Source organism: Drosophila sechellia, chromosome 3L, assembly GCF_004382195.2.
Source record: "Drosophila sechellia strain sech25 chromosome 3L, ASM438219v1, whole genome shotgun sequence".
In the NCBI taxonomy this organism is placed as follows: domain Eukaryota; kingdom Metazoa; phylum Arthropoda; class Insecta; order Diptera; family Drosophilidae; genus Drosophila; species Drosophila sechellia.
In genome coordinates this window covers 2,100,724-2,118,781 of record NC_045951.1, presented here as the reverse complement: position 1 = coordinate 2,118,781, position 18,058 = coordinate 2,100,724, and the positions used below count along the sequence as shown (strand labels likewise).

At 44.8% G+C, this 18,058-nt stretch overlaps 1 protein-coding gene and 1 long non-coding RNA gene across 7 annotated transcripts in view; one reads left to right on the top strand and one right to left on the bottom strand.

Moving 5' to 3' along the window:
* The window catches only part of LOC6610444 (titin), a 79,013-nt gene that overhangs the window by 15,512 nt on the left and 45,443 nt on the right, over nt 1–18,058 (top strand). For 4 of the 6 annotated variants that reach the window (XM_032719302.1, XM_032719299.1, XM_032719298.1 and 1 more), the window contains exons 8-12: nt 51–338; nt 402–633; nt 724–895; nt 956–1,142; nt 15,823–15,897. In XM_032719302.1, coding sequence (XP_032575193.1) covers nt 51–338; nt 402–633; nt 724–895; nt 956–1,142; nt 15,823–15,897 — 954 coding nt within the window. Of the gene's footprint in view, nt 1–50; nt 339–401; nt 634–723; nt 896–955; nt 1,143–1,941; nt 2,291–2,351; nt 3,664–3,777; nt 3,908–7,679; nt 13,164–13,460; nt 14,697–15,052; nt 15,121–15,179; nt 15,484–15,822; nt 15,898–16,711; nt 16,817–16,889; nt 17,951–18,058 lie in introns of those variants that run through there. The other 2 variants (XM_032719304.1, XM_032719301.1) reach the window with 2 other exon arrangements.
* LOC116801194 lies at nt 5,292–6,637 on the bottom strand. Its single transcript, XR_004361833.1, has 2 exons — nt 5,743–6,637; nt 5,292–5,670 (listed from the first exon to the last, which is right to left on the bottom strand). It is a non-coding gene; the product is annotated as an uncharacterized LOC116801194 (long non-coding RNA).

The window sequence follows — 18,058 nt, the reverse complement described above, 5'->3', positions numbered from 1 at the left end:
CGGATACACACATTAATTTTATTGTCTTTAAAACAATATTTCTTTTCCAGAACTCCCTACCATCTTACTCCAGAACCAAGTTCCTCGCGGCATGAAGCGTTCAGATGCTCTAACCCAAATGGAAGCTACCATCAAGAAATATACATCCGAAGTCCATTTGACAGAGGATGATCTATTCGATCCTGATCGCAAGCAGCCTCCTCGCTTTGTCACCCAAATCAAGGAGCAGCTTACTCTTACCGAAATGGCCGTCACCAAATTCGAATGCCAGTTGGCTCCCGTGGGAGATCCTAACATGAAGGTCGAGTGGTTCTTCAATGGCAAGCCATTGCTGCACAGTAAGCATTACGAAAATATTGTTTAACTCGAACGTTATCTAAGTAATTTTTAATTCTCTGCAGAGAACCGCTTCCAGCCCATTTACGATTTTGGTTATGTGGCAATGAACTTTGGCTGGGTTTATCCCGAAGACAGCGGAGAGTACGTGTGCCGTGCCACCAACTTGTATGGCAAGGACGAGACTCGTGCCATCATTAAGGTTTCTGGAAAGCCAGGAATCGTCTATGACTCCCAGCTGCCCGCTCACATGCAGAGCATTGACCGCATCCGCGAAATGGAAGCCTCATGGCAGGTGTAAGTATGAACCAAGCCGAATGTCGCACAGATTGTCGGAAGATAAACACCTCTTATGAACTCAATATTATTATATTGCTCTCGCTTTAGGGTGCCCGATGAGGTTGATCCCGATGCCAAGCCCAGGACCAAGCCAGTGTTTGTGAGCAAACTGGAGCCCCAGACTGTGGAGGAGGGTGACCCAGCTAGATTCTGTGTTCGTGTCACCGGCCACCCACGTCCGAGGGTTATGTGGCTGATCAACGGTCACACTGTCGTTCATGTAAGTTTTAATGGAATTTCGTTTTGAAGCAATCTTGAAACAAGTTATTCGTTATTTCAGGGCTCTCGTTACAAGCTGACGAACGATGGTATGTTCCATCTGGATGTCCCGAAGACACGTCAGTACGACACTGGCAAGGTAGAGGTGATTGCTCGCAACTCTGTGGGCGAATCGATTGCCACCACTGAACTGAAGGTTGTTGCACGATCGGACGATTACCGTAATGTGCTGAAGAATTCGCCACGTCGTAAGTTTAATTTTGAGTACACCCCAGAAATTCTGGAAACACTACTTATTTAACAGCTATTAGAGCGTTAACCACTTTTTAATGCAGTAGTCTTTAAATGAGAAAAACTAAATATGGACACTACATGCTATTTCACAAACAAAAACGCATTGTAAATATAAACATTCCAACACACTATACGCCACACAAGTTTACGTAGCCGTAGCACCCAAGTTTATTTCACTATAACCACATTCCAAGTAGTTTGAACATTTTAAACAACATGCACAAGTATATCCAAATTCCAAAAAAAAAAAAAACAATCCCGATATGTCCCCAAGTCCTCAAAAATCCTCCGAAAGAAACGATTGTCGAACTCCAGTCAGCGAGAGGCTTCAGAAGAGGAAATCACGCAAAGGAAACCAAGGAAGTTGGCTCCCTAAGTATTGCCGGACCTGGGGTAATATGGTTATGACGTAGTTTTGCGTGTGCACTTTCCGTCTGTTTTAAACTCTGGTTATCATCCAGCTAGTCATTGACCTTCTCTCTGTCTCTACTCATTTGCTGTTCCCTCTGAAGAAACCAAAAGAGTTAGTGAACCTCTGTGAAAGCCCCATTTATATCTAAACCTATAAGCCATTATTTTTCTTAAGTCGCCCACTTGTATATAATTTTTAAGTTCTTAATGCATGCTAGTTTATTTGCTAACGCTTATGGATCAACCGAAAGTGCATGTGTTTGAGCTATAACTGCCTTTACCAAGCATTACTGTTTAAAAGAATTATTGGCGGCACTTAATAATAACCGCATCTTTGTTTAGCCTGGTACGATTACGAACTAGCTGCCTATCAGAAGGAGCGCCAGGAGAACGAGTTGGAAAAGGTATTCGATGAGCGTAAGCAGGTGCTTTCCGAACAGAGCTCCCACACGTTGAAGGGCGTGGAGCACCTGAAGCCCAAGCAATACAAGCCACCCACCCCGGACTGGCAGCAAAATGTCAAGGCCAAGAAGAGCGAGGACTACTACAACAAGCTGCAGAGTCTGGAAACTGAACAGCTGCTGAAGGAGACCAACCTGCGGAGGGATACCCATCAGTACGCCATTCCCGGAGAGAAGGTCGTGAGCAGTTCTCAGGCCAAGGGAATGGCCCAGTCTTACGAAGAAAATCTGTGAGTACCTATTACATTCCCTAAAAGCTAAATATGATCACACTGACTCCTTCAATTCTAGTCAAGAGAAAACGAGCACCACTCAAGTACTGGCTGCTCCACCCAAGGGTACTGCCCAACCATCCGAATCATCCGTCCATGGTCGCGAAGTTCACATGAACAAGCAGCAACAGGTGCAGAAGGAGATCCAGGGTGACCTTGAGATTACCCGCAAGATAACCGCCACCGAAACAACCGAGGTTGAGCATAAAGGAACCATTCAGGAGCGTGTCGTTCAGGGACCCGTGAAACCGGCCAAGGCACCGGTCTTCACCAAGAAGATTCAGCCATGCCGCGTCTTTGAGAACGAGCAGGCCAAATTTGAAGTGGAATTCGAAGGAGAGCCCAATCCTACGGTTAAATGGTACCGTGAGAGTTTCCCCATCCAGAACTCTCCGGATCTGCAGATCCACACCTTCAGCGGCAAGTCGATTTTGATCATCCGCCAAGTGTTCGTTGAGGACTCTGCAGTCTTCTCGTGTGTGGCCGAAAACCGTGGAGGAACTGCAAAGTGCAGTGCCAACCTTGTTGTCGAGGAACGTCGTCGCGCCGGAAAGGGTGGCATTCAGCCGCCTAGCTTCGTGACCACCATACAGAGCACCACTGTGGCCACCGGCCAGTTGGCTCGTTTCGATGCCAAGGTTACGGGCACTCGCCCACTGGATGTGTACTGGCTTAAGAACGGCATGAAGATTCAGCCGAGCATCAAGTTCAAGATGCTGGAGGAGGACAGTGTTCACACTCTACTTATCATCGAGCCGTTCGCCGAGGATTCCGGCCGCTACGAGTGTGTGGCCGTCAATGCCGCTGGTGAGGCCCGCTGCGATGGTGACTGCATAGTGCAGTCACCCAGCAAACCAGAGAAACCAACTACTCCGGGCAGCGAGAAGGCGCCACATATTGTGGAACAGCTCAAGAGCCAGTCCGTGGAGGAGGGAAACAAGGTTATCTTCCGCTGTCGAGTGGATGGCAAGCCCACTCCCACTGCCCGCTGGATGCGTGGCGAGAACTTTGTGAAGCCATCACGCTACTTCCAGATGAGCCGGCAAGGCGAGTACTACCAGCTGGTCATCTCGGAGGCCTTCCCCGAGGATGAGGGTACCTACAAGTGCGTGGCTGAGAACAAACTGGGCAGCATTCAGACCAGCGCCCAGCTTAAGGTTCGACCAATCGAGAACCTGGACGCCCCGCCTACTATCACAGCCCTTAAGGATGTCTCCGTTACCGAGGGCATGCCCGCTCAGTTTAAGACGACGGTGACCGGCAAAGTGAAAGCCACTAGCGTGCAATGGTTCCGCGAAGGTCAGCTGATTCCCGAAACACCGGACTTCCAGGTGGGTTGCGCTTCTCAATTATTTTTTGATAGCAGGGGGTGCAAAGGGTAGGGCCGTATATACATTTTAATAACTGTTGCCCTTTAAACTGACGCCCTTCTTCCATACTTTCAGATGATCTTCGATGGCAACAGCGCTGTACTCCTGATTGGCACCACCTACGAGGAGGATTCGGGCATCTTTACTGTGCGCGTAACCTCGTCCACCGGCCAGGTCGAATCCTCAGCCAAACTGACTGTTAAAAGTAAGGATTAAACTAAAGCTAAGCCAAAACCGAAACCAGAGTTCGAAACCTAGCAAAACCAAACGTAAGCGAACCGTGTTCAAACAAACAAACCAACCAACATCAACAAACCAACTCCAAAGAATGCTCAAAAAAGAAAATATGAAATGAACAGAAACAAAACAACGACCGAGAAGAACTTTAACTATTAATCCCCGAGTTACTGACGTATTACATACAGTTACTACTACCCCTCAACCTACCTATATATATGATCAACTACTAGTCGTAAAAGTTTGAGTGAAGAATATTTTAGAGCGAGCCTGTCGAAACTTTCAAGGATTTTTCTATACTATCAAACGAACGAGTTATTTTTACTAACCATTGCAAAATGTCAAAAGTGAAATGCAGCAAAAACAAAAAAATAAGGAACAAATTAAAGATGTCTAACACGAAAACGTAACCGAAAAAGCAGCACAAAAATATGAAAACAATTTTTAATTGAAAAATAATAAAAATCATTACAAGTATTTTGCAACATAAATATTTATAGACCATTTTTCTTTCTGGCACAGCCAAGACAACAGAAGCAACAACAACAGCAGGCATTAAATGAAATTTGAAATTTTCTGTAGCGAGTTGAGTGAAAGTGGAAGTGACTCAAAACCAAATGTAGCATAGCGGATAGAGGATCTCTAGCCCCTCGAGTTGAGTTATAAATACGGCTGCTTATGTACCAGCGGCCACTTTAAGCGCACACATAATAATATTTTCAGTACCCAACCCGTCGTCCGTAAATATACTTAAATACTTATAGCCATGCAGCACATACATAGGTATTATGTGCCCCATCTATGAGTAGGATAGTTTTGGGGCCGTGTGCAAAACGCACATTTGTCCCGCCTCCGCTCGAGCATGAAAGTTGTATTTTTCATTTGAATATTAGCATAAAATATTATGGATGACACATCTAGCGCACACACACCGCGGGCTTCGTGGCGATGCCAGTGGTGCGCTATCTTGTATCTGCCAGATACACATTTCCCATATTCTATTTTTCATCTTCAATTTCCCCCTTCGAACGTGCGCAAAAACTAGCACGAATCGAGTCAGTCTGTAGAAAAAACAGAAAATATCGAAAGCCTTTCAGCTGCCAGCCGAATTTTCTCAGACATACGTACGCCGCCCAGCGGGTGTTCTATTTTCAATTTCTTTTGGAGAACGTGAATGTTTGGCTGTCGAGAACTAATTTCCAATAGATTAGCGTTCGAAATCCGTTACGCTATTTTTAGTCACGCGGTGCTGTCTGGATTTCAGGCTTTCAGCTACAATGAAAAACATTTATGTATTTTCTCAAGTAAATCTTGAAATTTATTTCAATTTTCTTTCAATAAAACACAAAAAGCAACGAAACCGAATAAATATATTTGCTTAGGCATACGTGGATGGTTTAGGTACTATGTTCTAGGTTCTAGGTTCTATAGGAAAACATCATGATAGATTACCTCTTGTTGTTGCTACTGCTGCTATAAGGTGGATCAGGCAGAGATGAGAGATATACCGATGTTAGTCGGGCGACTCATCCTCTTGGTCATTAGAGAAGAACATGAATTGATGATTCTGTTAATGGTGCAGAAAAGAATTTAATTAGATTAATCAGTTACGGCTGTTCAGTCATCAAGCCGAGAGCCTCTGTGATTCATAGATGCACCGAGATTTATATTTATATTTAGCTGCCAGGCAGATTTCGAATTTTAAGCGATGATTAAGGTTCCGTAGTCCCCCTGAAAGTGAAATCATTGTTAGAAAGGGTTCGACAGGAGGCTTTAAGATACATTATCATATATGACTTTTACCAGCAACTCCGAACAGACAATCGTACGCTCCAGTCCTTCGGTCCATCTATGATGACTTCGATAGTAGACGATGTTAAAATGATTATTATATTGTTTACTTTAATTGAATTTACGTTTAATTGAATTTTATTTATTTTGTAGTGATGTTGCATGAGATTTTATTATTCATTTTTTATTACCGCTTTTTATTATTACTAATTCGTTTCGTTACTCTATTGTTTGTCACACACTTTCGTAATCGATCACCAGCAATCAATCATCCATTTCGTGTACAAAATCCAAACGAATCTCGAAGTAAATGCCGCTTTTGCGCCAATTTTAATACTTTTTGTTACACGTTTTCCTTTGTGGCGAGAAGCTTTACTAAAAAATTAATCATAAAAACTCATGCGACCTTCGTTTTAAGTCTTATCTGTCTTTTATCTGTAATGTTTATGTTTATCCGATGTGTTTTTATGTTCGATCACTTTACGATGTCTTTGAAACTGAATTGATTTGTTTTCATTTGAATATTTGGTAAGAACCAACACTCGCGTACACTCTTTTGTTGTTTAATTGTATCTCTCATGTATTTAATACTTAAAACCAATACCGCGTCTATAAATAAATCCAAGCAAAATGCATAACGATTGCAAACTTGTTTTTACAACTGCCAAATGTCCTTCTTGCCACATTCCTTCTGCTACTGCTAAAATTGCACCGCCGCTGCTTGCTTCCCGTCATCCACATGTCGCCCGGAATCTCAGGAGCTCAGGTAATACAGGTAGGTATTGTCGATGCACGGGGTATAAGTATGGCCCCAATAAGATCTGTCTACCTTGTGATGTGTTCTGTTCTGCTGCCGATTGTTGTCTACATCCGACTGAGATCGTTGAAGTGCGCCGCACTGCGCTCTGGCTATATGGATGGTCTATGTCTATATGAGCCCCGAGAACATCGGAGCGGACACACCCTGCCCATAAATCTGTGGTAGCTCTGCCGATGGTCGAACTGAACAGCCCCACCTGGTGACGTAGCCGCCACTAATCAGATATCTATTTTTGGCCTTAATGTATACACAGGCATTTGAATTGTTTGCTCTCAATTGTACACTTGCCTGGCCACAAGCCCAAACCCCTCCGCCACCCTATCACGATGACGAGGATGATGAGTTGAAGTCAAACGAATGTCACTATTCGTTACGACTTGCTCAATTGCTGCCATGACAATGTGCCAGATTTAGGTGCAGGCTAATGCAGTTTCCATTACCACCAAGTGGATTCGTCACACCCGATTAGTGAATCACGAAACATAGATAATCGTCCTACTCACTCACTCCGCGCCATTCTGACTGACTACTCGCACCTATTTTTATCAATGCCAATTATCAAAAATATGTATTGACCTAGGGCCCAATCCCATTTATGCTTTATTCACGGTCAACGCAGATGAGCTGTCAGCCGGGGAATTGTGATTTGTGGGTGTGACCACGCACCTTTTAGATGGAGGGTTTTTGGTTTCCTCGAGTCCGAACAGCCTTATGCTATTCAGCACACTAATTTTAATGGCTCAGAATAAATAATATATATGTTTGCGTAGAGAGAAGCAGGTAAGTGGTAGAAAATTGCATCAACTTAACATCTGGATGATGCTCCTTGAGGCATTACATTAAATGGCTTGCGATCTCATTGCGAATGAACTAACAAGCTATTTAGTATTATTCATATTTCTTATGAACACTTCTTGCTGGAGGTTTAATTTTATAATATTTCTCAAATGGATTTGTTTTAATAGTTTGCTTTTAATATTAAGCTCTACTAGAGCTCTGCTCTTATATTAAGCGCATATGACAAACTATTATAATCATTGTCCCAATCGAACTCTGGATATGTTTTGTCATTTTCCCACTTATATTCTTAGGGATATATTAAATAAAGTCTCCACTTAATCCCTCTTAGAACGACGCATCTCGGCCTTTCAATTGCGAACGATTGATTCCGCCGAGGATGAGTCCTCTTCCTCTGGCCGGGAGGACAGTGCCCCCGAGTCGCCACACGCTTTCCAACCTGGCCAGCAACCAGGCCAGCAGTTTGGTCAATTCCTGGGCGTCAACGGGCAGGGTCAGCATCAGGGAAGATCGCGGCAAAAGAAACCCAAGGTACGCAGCAAGTCCCTGCAGCCGGCTACAAAGGTGATACCATGGCGCAAGTCATCACGTCCCACTCGAGGCCGTTCCCTGGACAAGGGAGTCTTCCTGCCAGGCTTCAAGCCTGAACCGGTCAAGTCCTGGACTGAGGAGACTATTAGCTTAAAGGCTACGCCGATTGAAAAGAAAAAGCCAGCACCAAAACTTGAGGCAGCAAAGGTTGTACTGAAGTCTATCAAGACTGAACGTGATCAGGGCATCATGAGTCTAGGCGCTACCCTGGAGCAGATCATTGCTGGAAAAACCGAAAAGGAAGCCATTCCTTGGATTACTATGCGTGAAAAACTTAAGGCCGTCGAGAGTGTTCAGCAACAGCTCAACAAATTCGATCTAGATGAGGTCTATCTGCAACCACTTGAAGGCCAAATTGAAACTGAGGGGCAGCTGCCACAACAGGCTCAGGTGGAGCAGGTGCAGCGCACTAAGGAAATCCAGCGCCTGAAGAGCATGGAAAGCGTTGAGATTATGGAGATGACTGACCAGATCGATAAGCTGATCACCCAGCAGCAAAACGCTAAAGATCTCATTCCCTGGAAGGAGATGCGTCAGCAGCTCAAGAGTGTCCAGCGGGTTACCAAGCAGATTGACAAGTTCAAGATTGAGGAAGTCGAGCTCCGTCACCTGCAGGCTCAACAAGCCATCACGGAGGAGTATCAAACTGGAACAGCCGAGGAGACTATCGTCATGATTGATGAGAGCTCCAAGAGCTCGATCTCTAAAGTGATTCGTAGCGATGAACTGCTGCAGCATGAAGATCAGTCCAATATCTATAAGCAGAAGTTTATCACCACTGAGGATGTTAACATTATGCATGTTTCGGAGCGCGAGAAGCTAGAAGCTCAGAGATTGTTACGAGAGCAGCAGGCTGTAAATTGGCGCCAGCAGCAACAGCGCCCACAGTTGCAGCCCCTGACTTCGGTTGAGGATACAGTAATCTCTCAGACTACTGAGAGACAGAAGTTGGTGCAACAGCAGAGCTTCATCGAGGAGGCTCAGCGCCAGCAGTTTGTGCAGGTCGAGGACTCCCAGATGATGAGCCTCGAGCAGTATGAGCATCAAAAGATAATAAACCAGCGCACACAACAGGAAGCGTTTAGCTGGCGACAGCCTCGTGAGCCTCAAAAGTTTATTCAGGTGGAAGACTCCTCGTTGCTTCACCTACAGGAACGTCATGATACGCAGGAACAGCAGCTGCTGCAACAAGAGCCTGTCATGTGGGACCGTGGCAGAAAAAAGCCAGATCAGCCACAATATGTGCAACCCAAGGAGCAGCGTGTTAAAGAAGAATACGTGGAGAAGCCAAAAACGTACGAGGAAATGCACGACGAGCTGGTTGAACCAACTCCGATTGAACAACCTCAGCCGGTGCCAGTTATGTGGGAGCGAGGCAAGAAGAAACCCCAGCCCCAGGCGAAGACCTTCGAAGAGGCGCACGACGAGTTGGTTGAACCCACTCCTGTCCAGCAACCGGAGCCAGTGCCTGTCATGTGGGAACGTGGCAAGAAGAAGGTGGCTCAGCAGGAGACAGTTTTATCCCAGGAAGTGGTACAAACATCACAGGTAGTCGAACAGCAGATCGTTGAGGAAACAAAGAAAACGGCTGTTAGACGAGTAATTCCACCAAGGGAGCCGGAGCAGAAGGTGGAGCAGGTTACCTTGAAACCAACACCTCGCCCTCGTCCTAAGGAGGCTCTAAAGGCTGAGGAGATTCAATTGAAACCCTTGAGGAGCACCAGACCCGTACCACAACCAGTGGAGACGGAACAGAAAGCCTACGAAGAAGCTACCGATGAGTTGCCCGAAGAACCACTACCTCCACTACAGGATCAACCGCAGCCTGTGATGTGGGAGCGTGGCAAAAAGAAGCCGCAAAAACCCCAAGAGGAAGTGAGCGAGATTCCGAAAACTCTTGAGATTTCAGTCGACGCGCTTGAGGAGGAAGTGCCGAAGCCAATAGAAACACAGCCGCAACCTGTTTTGTGGGCTCGTGGCCAAAAGAAGCCTCAAAAGCCTGATGAGCAAAAACCGGAGCTTCCAAAGAGTCTGGAGATTGCCGTCGATACTATAGAAGAGGATCTTATCAAGCCCGTTCAGCCTGAACCACAGCCCGTTCTTTGGGAACGCGGCAAGAAGAAGAAACCGCAACCTCAAGACGTAATCGAAGAAGAATCGAAGACATATGAAGAAGCAGTCGATGTTCTGCCTGATGAACCTAAGGTTGAGGAGAAGCCAGAGCCTGTCCTATGGCAGCGTGGTAAGAAGAAGATTCCCAAGTCAGAGCCCACTGAAGAAGTGCATCCCGATGAGGTAGATGCCCAAATAGAGACTGTAGTTAAGGAAGATGAAGTGATTGTCGAAGATAAACGACGAATCAAGAAAACCAAAAAGCCCAAGTCGACGAAAGAAGTTACCGAGGAGTTGTTTGAGGAACAGCCGGAAGAGGAAATATCTCCAGAAGAGGAAGTGTTGCAGAAAGAAGTTATTGAAGAAATTGAGGAAATTGTTGAAGAAAAACGTAGGCTCAAGAAAACAAAGAAACCTAAGCTTACACAGCAGGTGACCGAAGAAGAAAAGCCCGATGAAGTGGTAATCGAAGAGTCTGAAGAAGTGGTTCAAAAACAGGAAGAGATAGTTGAAGAAAAGAAGAAGGTTAAAAAGGTGAAGAAACCCAAGACTGTCGCGGAGAAACAGCTCGAAGAAGACGAAATCCCAGCAGAGGAGACTGTTGAAGAGGGAGAAACTGCTGAGGACCAGCAACTAGTCGTTGAAGAGAGCAAAAAGGTTAAAAAAGTAAAGAAACCAACTCGGAAAGTTGAAAAGACTGATGTTGAGGAATTGCCAGCAGAGGAAGTTCCAGCAGAGGAAGTTCCAGAAGACGTGGCTCCAGAAGAAGAGCCCATCGAGGAACAGGAGGAAATCGTTGACCAAGATAATATCCAGGAACAAAAGCGAAAGGTCAAAAAGGCAAAGAAGCCCAAGAAGACTATAGAAAAGACCGAAATAGAAAGAGAAGAAGACCAACCAGAAGAGGAAGTTCCACAAGAAGAAATAAGATTTGAGGAGCAGGAAGAAATAACAGAAAGGCAACGTAGATTAAAAACTATCAAAAAGCCCAAGAAAATTGTAACCGAACAGACAGTGGAACAGGCAGAGCAGACAGAAAAGCCGGAAGAATCGCAAGCCGAAGAGGTGAAAGAAACCGTAACCGAAGAACTTAAAAAGTCTAAGCCTGCGCCTGAAGAGGCAAACGTTGAGCAAATCGAAAAGATTTCACTGAAACCTGCGCCAAGAAAACAGCGTCTTCTGCCCGAAAAAGAAGAAATGGAGCAGGTCTTGCTTAAGCCCTTGAAAAAGATTGCTGCTGTCTCGGAAGCGGAACAACCCGAAACCCCTGAAACAGAATTCGAGGTGAAAGAGTTCGCCATCACAACTACAGAGGATATACTGGATGTAACAAAGAAGCGTGTTAAAAAGAAGAAGCCCAAAACAAAGGTTGCAGCTGAGGAATCCACTGAAGAACCAGCTGAAGAAACCGAAGAGTTTGAAGAAGACGAAGCCCAGCCCGAAGAAGTGCAACCAGTTGAGGAAATTCCGGAGCAGCCACAAGTAGAGGAAGTTGCTGATGAACATAAAACGGCACCCAAGCCAAAGCCTAGAAAGGAAGAAATCATCGAGAAGGTTGAAGAAGTTGCTCTAAAACGAGTTACTCGGCCAAAGAAGGAGCTACCTCAAGAGGCGACCATCGAAGAAGTGCGTTTGAAGCCTACTCAACGCACTTCTATCAAGCCCGAAGAAGTCAAACTTGAGGAAGTGGACTTGCAGCATGTGGAGAAGAAAGAGGATGAAATCGTTCAGGAAGAGAAACGAAAGACCAGGAAGGTAAAGAAGCCAAAACACGAAGACTTGCCGGAAATTCCCGATGCTGAGCCAACGCAACTGGAAGAGGCTGAACACATTGAACTGGAGAAGCAACCAAAGCCCGAAGAAGACCAGCCCCAGGTGCCATGGAAGAGAGGCGAGAAGAAACAGCCTGTTGAGGAAGTCCTGGAGGAAAAGAAATGGCCATCTGGTAAACGCCGTCCATTGCCTGAACAGCAGCCGGAAGAAATTCAACTGAAGCCAATTCCATCTAAACCAATTGAAGAACCGCAAAAGCCAGAAAAGGCCATACCTGGCCCGCAACTTGTGCCGGAAGAAAAGCCTGAAAGCGAAGAGGAGGAACTGAAACTTGAACCTCTCAAGGTGCCCGAAGACAAGCAGCCAAAAGAGCCTAAGGCTAAGAAAGAGAAGAAGAAGAAGCCCAAGCTGAAGAAGGCCACACCATCAGTAGATGAGGTGTCCGAGGAAGTCGCCGAGCCCTTCGACGAGCCCATTGCTGAGGAAGATGAAGTGGAAGAGATGCCAGTGGACGATGTCAAGGTCGTGGCAGTGTCGGAAGACGTACTGCCTGAAGAGGAAGTTGTGCCCACAGAGGAGACTCCCGAGGCAAAGCAGAAGGCACACAAGAAGCGCACAAAGCGACTAAAGGAGGCCTCCGTAGAAGATCAACCTCAGCTGCTGGAAGCGGCTATTGCTGAAATCGAAAAGGTGGATGAAATATCCCACGAGATCTCACAAAAGACTATTACCCTACTTAAGAAGACTGAAGACACAAGACCTCAATTCATAACGACTGAACAGCTTATCGAGCTGGATGTGGAGGACGTCCGACGCGATCTGGAAATGAAGGTCACATCGAACATCATTAAGAAGGAGAAGCGTCGCGTGGTGCTGGACGACAGTCAACCATTGCCTGAGCTGGAGTTGATTACCCAGAAACGAATCCAAGAGGGCATAGACAAGGTGGCCGATGAGGAGCTTATAGAGGACCAGCAGCTAACCCAAAACCAGCAGGAGACGACTACCTCTGAGGTTATCGGCCAGGAGCGCAAGCTTGTCAAGAAGAAGAAGAAGGAGATTAAGCCTCCAAGGATCACCGAGAAATTGCGCCCACGCCAATGTGTTCCCGAGGAACCCACCGTGCTGGAGTGCAAAGTGGAAGGAGTTCCGTTCCCAGAAATCAAATGGTACTTCAACGACATTCTTCTGTTTGCTTCTGAGAAGTACGAGATCACTGTCATCGAGCAAGTGGCGAAGCTGAAGATTGCCAAGGTCACGCCCAGTGATGTTGGCGTCTATACATGCGAGGCCAAGAACGAGGCTGGAGTGGCCACAAGTCGTACCAACATTATTTTAGGTAAGGTTGCAATAACAATAGTATTTATTTTAAGGGAGATTTCCGTGACCAAGCTTAACGACAATATATTTAAAATTACAAAAACTTATTTTATTTCGCGCTTAACGGAAATTGTTCTTTAATCCCCATATGAGTATAATGATTATTTCTGTGATGCTTTTTCAAACGATCAAGCGCTCTTAACTTAACTTAACTTACCTTTAATCCGAACGTTTATGTATATACTTCCCTAATTCCCTGTAATTCTACCAAGAGCACACAAAATATTTAAATTCCACTTATTCACATTGAATACAGAAAAAGAACAAGGAGTTCCCCCCCAGTTTACAAAACCTCTTAAGATTGAGTTTATTGAGGAGAAGCAGCCCGAGCGGCTTAAGGTTACGGTGACTTGTCAAGTGACGGGAAAACCGAATCCTCAGGTCAAATGGTATAGAGGAATAGAGGAAGTTATACCCAGCGAAACAGTTCAGATGTTCTATGACGAAAAAACCGGCGATGTGGCCCTGGAGGTTATTAACCCCACTCCCAATGAAGCAGTTGTCTACTCTGTGCAGGCGCAGAATCAGTTTGGACGTGCCATTGGCAATGCCAATATCCTAAGCCGGGTCGATGAAGTTCCCCGGGAGATACTGAAGGCACCTACCGTAACTCCACTGAGTGCTGTTGTTGTACCCACGGGTGGTACTCTCTTCTTCGAAGCCAAATACGATGGCTTGCCTAGGCCAGAAGTGAAATGGATGCGCAATGGCCGCGAGATTATCGAGAATGAGGAGACTATCATAGAAACTACAGAGACAACCACCACAATAAAGGTTGTCAATATGACCCGCAAACGAACTGGCAAATATGAAGTTTGGGCAAAGAACAAGGTGGGTGAAGCTAAGTCCTCTGGTTCGGTGGTGGTTTCAGATCAAAAGCCCGATGAGCAAATAAAGCCACCGAGATTTATTCAGCCCTTGGAGCCCAAGTACTTTGGCGAGCACGAGGTGGCCATTATTGAAGCGATTGTGGAGTCTGAGCCATTATCGTCCTTCCAATGGTTTGTGCACAACGAGCCCATCAAGAGTTCAAACGAAGTGCGTATCGTTAGCCAGGCCAACAAGTCAACGTTGCTGATTGAAGACTTCCAAAGCAAGTTTGTGGGGCCTTTTACTTGCCGGGCCGAGAATGTGGGTGGATCAGTGACGTCAACGGCAACCGTTAACCTAATTGAATCTCTCCCCCAAGAGGAAGCCGAGGAGTTTGAGTCACCGCGTTTTGTTGAGGAGCTCGTTCAACCCGTGGAGGTTATGGATGGCGAGGCTTTGCTGCTGACCTGTCAAGTAACAGGAAAGCCCACTCCTAAGGTAGAGTGGTACCACAATGCGGAGAAGATCACTGAGAATAAGGAAACTACGATATCGCAAGACTTGCAAGGCGTTTGCCAGCTGCAGATTACGGAAGTTTTCCCCGAAAACGAAGGCCAATACGAGTGCGTGGCTACAAATAAAATTGGCAAGAGCGTCAGCAAGACAAACGTTAAAATACAAGGTACTTGTAGTGGTATCTATCGGTAGTTAAATAGTTAACCGGCTGGAAGTAGTGCCACTCTACACACTACATGCATCCCACACCTAGATAGGTTTTCCAATAACTACACTTTCCCCTGACAACTGAATTTTTTAAATCCCTTCCATACTAACTGGCCTTGTGGGCCTGCATGTGATTCTACTCGTTCAAAAGCCTTACTGTCTATCAATTCCATAAAATATGTATCTCCAACTTTTCCGATCAACCCACTGATCCCGTCTTTTGTAAATACTTTTTCGTTTTTTGAGTTCGTTTCAAGAAAGCTTCGTGCCGAGACACGCTTATATTGATAACGCTTTCAAATGTGTATTTTTTAGCATTTGAATATATCCCCGATTCTGAAATCACTGGACTCACAGGATCTGAGGAGGATCTACTTGATAGAGTAAGCGTAACTGTTGTACTTGAGAACTTAAACCAAGGATTTTTCGAAAACCATTTTAGACCCTCTCAATCGACGAACAAGCTCCGAAAATTATTAAAAAACTACCGGAGAAAATCGAGCCAAAAGAAGGCGAGCAAGCGAAGCTGGAGGTTAAGGTCGTTGGAAAACCGAAACCGAAGGTCAAATGGCTGCGCGACGACGAGCAGATATTCGCCTCCGAGGAATATCAGATCGAAAATTTCGAAGACGGCACCTCAGTGCTGGTCATTAACCACGTCTATCCCGATGATTTGGGTACAATTAGTTTCGAGGCATACAATCCACTCGGTGTGGCTGTGACTACGGCGCTCTTTGCGGTCGAAGGTACTATTATGGTTTATTCGGCATATGGTGCAATCTATAATATGAATCAACTGTTATTTGGCTTTGTTAGTAAAATTCTTTTTCAGATGTCTGGAGCTGCGTTATTTAATATTTCCCGAACTCTCTCGAGTCCAGTCTCTCTTAATTTCCCCAAACCCCCCTAACACTTTAGTTTTAAACAGAATTATACACAAAACAAACTTCAAATAGGCAATACTTTTCTAGTTTAAGGAATACTGAACTAAATTTACAAATTTCTTTTGCTCAGCTTTTCCAAGAACATATATAATTTAATTCGTATTTATTACTTCCACTATGTTTTCATCTATACCGAAAAAGGCATCGTGGGTTCGAAGGATTACCGCAAGCCGGAATGGGTGTCTCAAATGGAGGAAATGCAGGTGGCTCTCAAAGGTATGTATTCTCGACTGATGCCAGCTCTGTTACCACTGTTATGTGTATATGTGTTTTAATTTCGTGTTTCCAACACACAAATGTCTACTGTGCCTTTGTCTTAAACCACAAAACTACAAAATTCACAAAGTCTGTCCTCTGTCTCCTGTCTTATTCTATTTTCTGTCTCTATTTCTTATTTGTCCATGTATAATACAATGTATCGTACAACAGCAACAAATATTTAAACATGTGAATTGCCCTACCCAAGATATTGTAGCTTTGTGATTGTCTCAGTCCTTTACTGCTCTAAGGCTTGACCCCTTCCCAAACCCAACTACGCCCTTAATGAGTAATATTATCCGAAAAGTAAACGCCAATATAGAACTTATAGTATAAATTTAAATTAATTATCATTCGTATATAAAATGTATCTCTTACAGTATCGATTTCTGTATATCATCTACAAGTAATTGGTTTATCGAATTCATAGCGTTTTATTCAAAATTTTAACTAACCCACCATTTTTAAAAAGTGTTCAATCCAACCCAAAGAAATTCTATAACATTCCCAGAACGCTGCTTGCTCTTCAGATCATTTCGTTGAAATGAAGCCAATGTTGCATGCATCCAAAAACATTTAAGTGTTACTAATCATAGCATATTTATCACACGACTAAAAACAAACAGACACCAGTATATGCACTCAAAGTCACACGAAATCCAACATGTTGTAAACCGATCTGTGTAAGTACACAATGTAACCATCCCTACCGCTTCTAGAATCTCCCTTTAGAGTCTAATCTATAGATATTATGCAATCTGTGTGCTTATAGCTGCTAAATGCTCGCCTTCACTACTAAACGAAATGCGTGACTGCCGTGCTGCCTTAGGTGAAACAGCCAAGTTCTCGATACAGTTTGCTGGCAATCCGATACCAGGTATTGTATGCCAAAGAGTTTTAGTGTCGGGACCTGATGTAGCTTGGTTTCGTTTCTAACCCTTTGACTTTAGATATTCAGTGGTATTTCAACAACGTTCAGCTTAGGGCATCCGAAAAGTATCGCATGGTAGTGCAGGAACAGGAAGCTACGCTAGAAATAATGAAAATAACAAGCGAAGACTGCGGTTACTATAACTGCAAGCTCATCAATGAGATCGGCATGACGATGACTCGGGCCAAGTTCGACATATCATCCACGAGCTCCATAGTTGAGGAAACCAAGGCCAAGACTACCGTCAAGAAGAAGTCTGGCAAGAAAACCATTGTGAAAAGATCCGGCACCTCAGAGTCTCAGAACGTGCAAAAGACAGAAATCCGTATTATTCCAACTAGCGCGGTAGAGACCAGCATGAATGTGATCAAGGTGAAGCAACCCGTATCCATACTCGTAGAAAAGAGCGAAATATCCGAGGTTTTAGTCGTGAAAGATCGCGAAGTTGCCGATGCCGAAGAGCGTCGTAGCCAATTAATTGAAGAAATAGAAGAGGAGGAAGAGATTGAGAAGAAAGTCCAGCATGAGGAGGAGGATGAAGTTGAGGTGCAAGTAGAGCAGAAGGAATCATATACCTCTAGCAAGAAAATAGAGATAACTAAAACGGTGGAGCAAATACGCACAAAAATTAGCGAAAAGATCATAACAATTGAAGATGTTCAAGTACTTTCGCACCACGAGGAGGTACAATGGCTGCTCGAGTCCATAGAGGCCGAGTCTTTCGGCCAAATTGGAGAGTCGGCCCTTAGAGATTTGGCCACTATTGGTCTGCTATTGCGCTATGGCTGTGAGCACTACGAAATCACATATATGTATGAGCAAAACATATTTATATCGCTGAAGAAGCCAGAGTCTCAATCGGCCCTGGTGCAGCTCGTCGAACGAGAAGGCCACGAAGAACTGATCTCCCAAATACTGAGCGAGTCTTCCAACGAGGACGAGACCATCCTAGCAGCAACTGTGGGCTTCAAGGCCTTCATACGCATGATTCAGACGTACGAAATCACGATTGAGATCGTCATACGAAAGTTTGTTAGGGAGGACTTCATATCACAGGACTGGAAGATATGTGGAAAGGAGGTTTGAAATTTGTTCAATGTGTTTTTGTTTCGTTTGAAATTTCTTGTGCAGATAGTTGAAATGCTAAAAAAAAAACGTTTTAGAATTATTTTTCGTTTCCTTTATGAG